The 8,891-nt window shown below is 42.2% G+C and overlaps 1 protein-coding gene across 1 annotated transcript in view; it reads right to left on the bottom strand.

Moving 5' to 3' along the window:
* Nucleotides 1-348: 348 nt before the first annotated feature.
* Nucleotides 349-8,891, bottom strand: part of LOC116072081 (cytochrome b5 reductase 4) — a 63,528-nt gene continuing 54,985 nt past the window's right edge. The window contains exons 15-16 of the mRNA XM_031343319.1: nucleotides 4,165-4,329; nucleotides 349-919 (exon numbers count right to left, since the gene is read on the bottom strand). Of these exons, the coding sequence (XP_031199179.1) occupies nucleotides 865-919; nucleotides 4,165-4,329 (220 nt within the window). The 3' untranslated portion in view covers nucleotides 349-864. The remainder of the gene's footprint in view (nucleotides 920-4,164; nucleotides 4,330-8,891) is intronic.

The following is an 8,891-nucleotide window of genomic DNA, read 5'->3' as shown; positions in this document are numbered from 1 at the left end:
ATATTTCTTTAGTGCCTATGTTTGTGTGTTTGTGCACCGCTACCATGTGCATGTCAAGAATATCTTGCAGAGTCAGTTCTCTTCTTCCACCCTCTGGGGATTGGAAATTGAACTCTGCTGGTGTCTTTAAAATTTCCCTGACTCTCAGGTATGTTAGCACACACCTGTAATCCCAACCCCCGAAAGTAGAAGCAGGAATTTTAGGCCAGCCTGTATACACAGCTAATTTCAGTTCAACCAAAGCTATCGAGTGACTCAAAAAATAATTAGTCCATAAATAAAATTCCCTTTAAGACAACCACTCTATTTGTTACCTTCAGCCATATGTCCACCACAGGGAGTAAAAAGTATGGAAGTACAGATTTATTCTACTTGTATTAATGCCATGGACACCCATAAAACTGGACCAACAGTTACAGCATTCCATGTTTTAAGACTAATAAAGACATACACCATCAATTCCTGAGTAACAGTGCAGTGTAAAATTTAATCTGTATTGCTCAGAAGATATCTTGCAGCATAAAAAGTGACCAAAATGATTGCTTAGTTTATCATGTCATAAAATACAAGTGTTTACCATAGAACAGTGATACAATTTCAGTGGTCAAGAAACTTGCAGTTCAAACAAAGGCTCCCATATGCACCTGTTGCTCCGACTGTCGTTCCAGGTCAGGCATCAGCAGTAAAATAAGTCATGATACAAAATTAAACCAAGAAGTTACTTATACTGAAGACAAATGACTTCACTCCAGAAACCAAAGCCTGGATTCTGTGATTAACCTTGTGTACATAGAAAAATTCTTTTAAAAAATCCTAGGCAATCACAAATATAAAATAGTTGAATAAAAGACAATGGCAGCTTTTTTATGCTGTAAAACCGTGAATCTCATCATCTGAAAAGCCAAGATCATGTAGCAACCTGAAAAACAAAGCGTGCATGACTTTAGGAAAATGTTTACAAACACTGTCATGTGGTCAGATCTTCTCAACACACCCTCCTTGTTTTCTAGTCATGTTTGTTAAGAATACAATGACCACAGCAGAAACTTAACTGCTAAACACCATCAGCTATTTAGTCAGCGTTCAATTTTCTCTAACAGTTTCACAAATGCCATTAATTTTAAATGAGTTAAGATCCAATTATAATTCACTCCTTGTAAATGGCAGACACGTTCTTAGATACATTTGATCTCTAAATCCTTCTTTCCCTTCTGCTCCCACCTCCACCATGTTCTGCAGTTTATCTGCTAAAAACCATAATATTTTTATTGTGGACTATTTCACAGTCCTCTCTGCTGCACTCCTACATTCTTCAATAGCATGGCCCTGTGACCTTGATTCCTCACACTAAATTAAATGTATGGAGCCTAGGGCTTTATTACATATAGATTTAATTCTCTGTCTACTTCATACAGAGTGTTACTACTGTATGATAATGCATGGCTGCCTCTCTTATTAGATGCTAGCAACCACTGGCGACCTATGAAATCTAAGATTCTACTCCCATCGTTCTTTCTTCACTAGTCAATTGAAGGGTTCCCTAAAGAAAGCCTGCTATGTGGTTATATGGCTATCCAGCAACTAGCTCATAAAGAAAGAAGGCAGAATAAATGCTTTATTTTTCCCAATTTTATTCGCCAGTATTCAAAGTGAGGTGTAGGAAAACACACTGCTGAAATACACTTACTTTAACTTAGTAAATCATACAAACAGAGCCTGAGACCATAGAAGTGGCTGCTGAAGATGATCAGTCAGCAGTGTCTGTCCAGAGCAGAAACATTCACAGCAAGGGCTCACATGGCACAATGTTGGGACACAGCAGGTAAGCCTCTCACTCTGGGGGCCTATCCTACTTTTGTAGGCATGTATACTGTCTCCCCCAGGGCAAGGCTTCACTGTAACCACAGTCTACTCATCTTTAATACCTTTAACACACCTACTTCTCTCTGCCCTTCTCCTTCTTGTGCCTGGACTGTGTGTGTTGCTTTGACTGAACCCAGGGTCATATATATGAGAGGCAGACCTTATAACACTGAGCTATACATCCCTAGCTCTTCTTCTGTTTGTATATATAGCTCAGGCTGTCCTGGAACTCTCCATCTTTCTGCCTCTGCCTCTAGAATACTAGGGTTATAGGTGTGCACATCAAAAAAGCTCTGGAACCATCAGAATCTACATTCATAACACATGGTTCTGGTCTTCTCAAAGCACACCCTTAGGTGACAGTACCTGACTATCTATCGTGCTCCAAGTTATTGTTCAGTCTCATCTGTCTCATCATAGGACAGTGTGAGCCTCTGAAGCTGAGCCTACTTATCCATGGTACAGGTAGTGAGTGGATCAAAGTATCACAATCAGTCATTTGTTTTTAAAGTATAGGCTTCTAAACCTTTATTATACAATGTGTTCATGAAACAAGGAGGGTATGCCTGGACTACAGCTAGGTATCTAGCTAGTACTGAGAGAGCTTGGATCTAGGCCTATCCATGGACACCAAAGTCTGCAGATCCTCATGACCCTCATAAAATGGCAGTGTATATGTGTCCTATGTATGTATGTATCCCAAGACACTTTAAATTACCCCTAGACTAGTTACAGTACATCAAACAACATAACTGCTATATAGCTATGCTGTGCTGCCCGAGAAGTGATGATGGCAACTGTGCAAATGTTCAGTGCCTGGGCAATGTTTTAAGAGTATTCTTGATCCACAAGTTGAGGAGGAAGTGGAAAAGATGGAGAACTGACTTTTGTGTAACATCCAGCAGAGATGAGATTAACTCCAGAGGTCTTTGTAATGAGGATGGCAAAGGCCTTTATTTTACAGAACAAAACTCTGATAACATAAGAGCCTCTTGTCACCTTTGATATGAAAGGTGCATTAGCTGGGCAAGATGCAAGATGCCTCAACCAGCACTCAGGAGGCAAAGGCAGGCAGAGCTCAAGGTCTGAGGTTAGCAGGTCAAACAGAAAGAAAGACACATTCCTTTAAGATGGTAATGACAGGAAATCAAGGAAATAAGTCTGAACTAAAGCCACAGGGGAGATGCTATGAAGTGCAAATACTGCTCTGGGTAAAGTCACCTTGACAGGCAGCTCCATCAGCTTGTTCAGGGGAGGTAATCTCAGGAGCTGTGGGGAATGGTTAACAGCCCTGCTGCACTTCCTAGCCAAGCCAACTCAGTATTAGAAGATTAGTTTTGAGGCAAAATTGAGAAACGAGTTGCTTTATAGCATGTGAAAATCCTACAGTCATGACAACCTACTATTTAATGAGCAGATCGAGTGGCTCCAGTCTGCAACTGAGTGGCTGAGATGTGCAGAACCAATGAATGAAAATGAAAGTCACGGGGGAGGGATGAAGCTGTGCTAGGATGGGTGTGTAGATCCCTTGGTAGACAGTCTTTCCATGCTGAAGGTTTGCCGTTTCCACTGCCTAACAGTATCGCTGCAGCCTAAAGACATCCTGAGCCACGTGAGCCCGCAGTATAAAGCAGTGTAGCACTTAGCCTTGATTTCCAATAAAAGGGAATTGCTTCTCTAAAACTTGGAGTCAGGGTTTTTGTAAATAAATTTTACAATAAAATTAAACTCAAAATATCTAGAAAATGTTAGGTTTATACAAAAGAACAAACTTAAGGAGTTTCTAATAAAGAAATCCAGTACATGCTACATTTAACCAAATATTTTAAGGTATCATATAAGGTGGTCTTTATTGTGTAGTCTGGTCATGGGTCTTCTTGCTTATGTAGTATAATCTAGCATCTTCCTTTGACTTGCTGCCTGACTTCGGATCACTGAGTTTATTTACCAACTCCTATACAACCGCAGAGAATAAAGGCAGAGAGCCACACTGAAAGTAAAATGGCTTATTCATAATTATTTATATTGAATGTAGTGAAGATGAGACAGAAAGCCCAACATCCCAAATAATATTGCGGCACTGATCTGCAGCTGTTCTTGACAGCCACAGGCAGATGACATTGACTGCAGCATGTAATGCTAAACACAACCCAGTCCCCAACCTCTGCCCCAGCAGCTCCACTACTTTCATAGCAACCACAGATTTTAGTGTGTGAGGGCATGGCAGGAAGAGCCAAAGGCTGGCTAAGTGCTCTTTGTGAGCTTCCACTGCAGGATTCCTGCTCCCCCACTGCAACTCACCTTATCCCCTCATCTGTGAATGGTGTTGGTCCACAGATGCAAAGGAAGACCTTAGAGTTTTCTACACTTCTTTGCAAAAATTCAGAGAGAAGAACTCGTGACACATGGCCCTGTTTGCCATTCCATTCTGGAGAAGGTGCCGAGAGAACAAATTCAACATCAAATCTAGGAAAAGAAAAGAGTTTTCAAGGTCTGTCATTTCAAACCCACTATTGTCACATTTCAAGCTCAGTAAGACCCCTTTCCCAAAGGACAGCTTATGAAGACTGGACAGGTTCTCAGTCAACATTTAAGACACACACATGAGTGCAAATTCACTAAGGACTGGCTGTAAGGGCAATGGAAGGATTAGCCTTGCTATGAAGAGGACAGTGATTTGACTGTTTTATGGTTTTGTTTTGTTTTCTTGAACTCATTAGCAAGAGGCCTCCATGGAATCTCAGAGGCTGCTTGCTACACTGGCATTAATAACCGCCTGTGTCTCAGGAAATTTCCAGAGTCAGGTATTTTAATCCCTGCTTAAATCTGCACCACAAATTTCAGACCATGGGCAATATGGTTAAGAAGCTTGTGTGACTTCTTATCCCTGCAGTTCTAAATCAGGGAGATCTGTAGTCTCCGTGCCCAGCCTAGTATGAATGGCACTTGTTCACTTGGTTGTGTGAGTGAGAACCTTGGCATTCCTCTCGGAAGCCCCTCCTCCCACCCTTCACCTACAGCCTATGAGCAGCCCTGGCTCCAACCTTCCATCTCCACAACAGACGCTGGCTACTCAATCTTCCTGTCACGATGCTCCTAGGAGCCCCACTCTTCTGCTCTTAGCTCAAGCTTCAAGTCCATCAGAAAATTCTATGACCAGCCATACTGGTCTTTTCGCCTTTACTCTGTGGCTGTAGAAATGGTGGCCTTTGCCTTTTCATCACAGCCCTTACTTCAGGTTGCAAGCATGTAGTCCCCGAGGGAACTATTTCACTGTCTATTTTCCCCTTCAGACTCCATGAAGGCAGGGATGATGTGCGCTCTGGCTCTTGTATCACTTGTGGCCAAAAAACAGGAGCACTAAATCATGGAACCAGAAACACAGAAACTAAAGAAAGAGCACACAATTTAGTGAACTACTAAGTGAACTGCTGGCTAAAAGCTAGAAAATCAAGGTGCTGCCACCTGACCCACTGCCACCTGGGCAGCACCAGGTGGGTCACGGGACTCTTACACAGCCCACTCCGCTCTGAAGAGCAGCAGGCCCTGCTCACATGTCAGCCTACGCCTGGTGTGGGAGAAGCTCCGAGATTCTGGGGTGAGAAATGAAGAAATTAAGTGTGAGATAGACTGTAGCTAGTGCTGCAGCCTTAATGTGGCTGTGTTGGCTGGCTGAGACTCCCAAGAACTGACAGGCCAGGTGCAGCTGCAGACCAAGCAAGAGCACCAGTCAGCAGTCAGAGAACTAGTCCAGCTGTGCACACAGGCCCTGCCTCATAGGTTTCCCAGGGTATTCACTGGACTTGGTAAGGAAACTTTCCAACTAATTGAGTCAATCAGGTCATTTTCCCAGAGTTCCCACTTAGTCTACACAGCAAGTCTAACCCATGCTTAGAACTGCCTCCCCAAATGCAGAGGTAAGCACTAACACCTGAAAGCTGCAACTTTCAACGTTCAAACATCACAAACTTTGAGTGCCCATATGACACCAATCATGTTCTACTGGATTCTGCAGCACTTAGGCCTTCAGATTGGAGACGCAGTTGCTGAAGTCTATGCAAACACTAGGGAAGCTCTCTAACTCTGAAACTGGAAGGACTTCTGGTTCTCAGCATTTTGGATAAGGGACACTCAACCTGCACCTTGTCTCACTAAATCATTGTTAATTGCTTTTATCCAAATGTCTTTCTACCATGGTGACTCAAAAGCCACAGATGGCCTTTTATGGCTCTATTTCCAATGAACCTTTCACTAAAATAAAACTGCTAAGATATAAAGTCAGAGTAAACTGGCCATAAGCTGCAATGAATTAAAAGTTCCTAACCGTCCTTTACCGGGATGCTTTTTAAAGAAGGCTAACCATTTCAATGAGCATCTACTTTGACAACGAAGAGACCTTGAGCTCTCTCCACTTTTCCTGCCTTTTGTACTCAGTCACATACTGGTTCCTTGCCTACATTCTGGTATTCAATGGATGGAATGAAAAGGCAACACAGACCATCTAAGGTTACTATGAGGAAACTGCTGTTCTGGATGAGAAAAGTGCTCTAACCAGAGTGGGAACAAGTCCACATTAAGATAGAATGGATGATACCATGTCTCAATTCACTCTAGTGTCTTTTTTGGGAATTTCTGTTTGACACAATTGCAGCACTAAGCCACTGGGGACCAAAGAGGTCATCTCTAAACCCTGACCCAGGGAAAAAATTAGGATCCTCGAAAGGTTTACCTGAAAAACAAATTTAGACAACCCACAAAATACAAAGTGAAAAGGAGAGAAAAGGATGGGGTAGGGACCTGGACTTGCTGCTTGAGAATGTATATGTGGTGTGAGACCAAAACAGAAGAATATCCCTTACAGACTGAGTTTTGTTTGCAGTTAAGAATAAGTTCCCATTTGTGCTGTTTGGCCCAGATGCAATGGATGTGCCTGATCTCGTGTGAGCTGGAAGTACATAGGCAGGAAATATGTCAGGATGTATGCTTGCTCCAGATTGGACCTGGGAAATGTGGCAAATTGTTGGTTTTTGCCTTTATAAGCCCCTGCAAAAACATGACTTATGGCCATTTTCTGGGTACCCAGAGATGGACCTGGTCAGAGATCCATCCTTCCAATATTAAAATAAAGCTTGCTTCAAGCTTGGCTTAAGATTATAGTGGTGGTCTTTTTCTCAGCCAGTGGGATTAACTGGACTAAAAAGTCACTGGGAAAAAAAATGCATCTATTGAAAAACTTTAAAGTGGACAAACACTGTTCACTCTAACATGTACCCAGTCGTCTATCTAGTGACTTAATTTCTCCCTCCTGCTTTCAAAACAGCTTTCAAAACATATCTCTTCCTTCCTATTTCTCATACTTGTCCACGACACTTCCCTATTCTACTGCCACAGCTTCAGGTGGGACCGTCAGCTCTTAGATCTGTCTGATACATCACAGTCATACTAACTCTTCTAAGACCTAGAGGGTCTCCATTGCCTACAGATTAGCAATTCAACATCCTGGATGGCCCAGCCTTTTGGATTTTCTCTATGTGTTATATAGAAAAATATGATTTTTCACTGAAGTACCAGAACAATCTGGCCTTGAAGAATCTATCTTCTAGAGTTTCTTTTTCTGTTCACAGAAATGCTTATTTGTTTCCCAAAATCCAGGTCATAATCCCTTGTTCCAGGAAGCCCTGCATCCCTTCTCAGAGTGGCAGGGTGCTGGAACAATTTTCAGACAGCACAGCAATGCAGTAATGTAGATGTTCCTCTTCATTTGTGACTGAGTCCTGGGCTGCCAGGATTCTTTTCTTTCTCTATTCTAGTAGAAAACTAAGGGTATTGCCAATATCAAATGATGTCGCTGGCTGGGCTGCAGGCAGGGGGCGACTTTTGTCAAAGTCCTCACAATCCAAGAATACTTTCACCTGTGACTCTTCAGCACTTTTATCCTGAGTACTTAGGGGAGTACAGAAGAAATTCTCACCATGCCATACAACACGGGCTGGTTACATAAACCATGGCATGTTCACATGACAGAACACAGTACAGACAGAACTCAGTCTGTAAGGGATATTCTTCTGTGATTAAAAATCATTGTACAACGCATGGCTTTCCAGCCCACACTTCTGGCATTTTGAGCCATTCCTGGCTATATGGTTTGTATATGCTAAGTCCAGGGGTGGCACTATTTGGAGATCTGATCATGTTAGAGTAGGTGTGTGACTGTGGGCTTGGGCTTTAAGACCCTTGTTCTAGATTCCTAGAAGCCAGTCTTCCACTAGCAGCCTTCAGATGTGAAGATGCAGAACGCTCAGCTCTGCCTGCATTGCTCCCACTGTGATGATGATAATGGACTGAACCTCTGAACCTGTAAGCCAGCCCCAACTAAATATTGTCCTTATGAGTTGCCTTGATGTCTGTTCACAGCAGTAAAACCTTAAGATACTGGCCTTTAATAACTACATGCCAGTAGCTCCTCCTTCTCCAATTGTGACCATCAAAAAAAACCTCAACAAACTAACAAACAAACAAACTCTCCAGGGGCTAGAGAGATGGCTCAGCAGTTAAGAACTGCTTTCTGCTTTTACAGAGGATCCCATTCTTTTCCCAAAACCTACACAGCACTTCACAATCATCTGTAACCCCAATCCCAGGAAATCTAATGCCTCTGGCTTCTTTGGGCACCAGGCAGTGCATGTGGTACACTTACCACATAAAAGGAAAGCACTCATACATATAAAAGAAATAAATCTTTAAAAATGTAATAACAAAACCTATCTCCAAACAGAAGCATCCCTGAGATGATTGCTGGGGGAGACCCAGGTTAACAGAATATATTCTATGATCAGATACACCAAGCAGAAGACATAGTTACCAAAATTACAGTTAGTATGACTATATTGCCTTCAAAATAAAAATTAAGAAGGGGTATGAGTGCATACATATGACAGAGTATAATGAAGATATAGGTTATAAAGTTTGTTGCTCTTTGGAGAGTAGAAACTTCAGCAATTATGTTCATTACTCTCTGCTACACTTTC

The sequence above is a fragment of the Mastomys coucha genome, unplaced genomic scaffold, assembly GCF_008632895.1.
Source record: "Mastomys coucha isolate ucsf_1 unplaced genomic scaffold, UCSF_Mcou_1 pScaffold23, whole genome shotgun sequence".
NCBI lineage: Eukaryota > Metazoa > Chordata > Mammalia > Rodentia > Muridae > Mastomys > Mastomys coucha.
The sequence above is the reverse complement of the archived record's forward strand: the minus strand, read 5'-3'. Positions and strand labels throughout refer to the sequence as shown.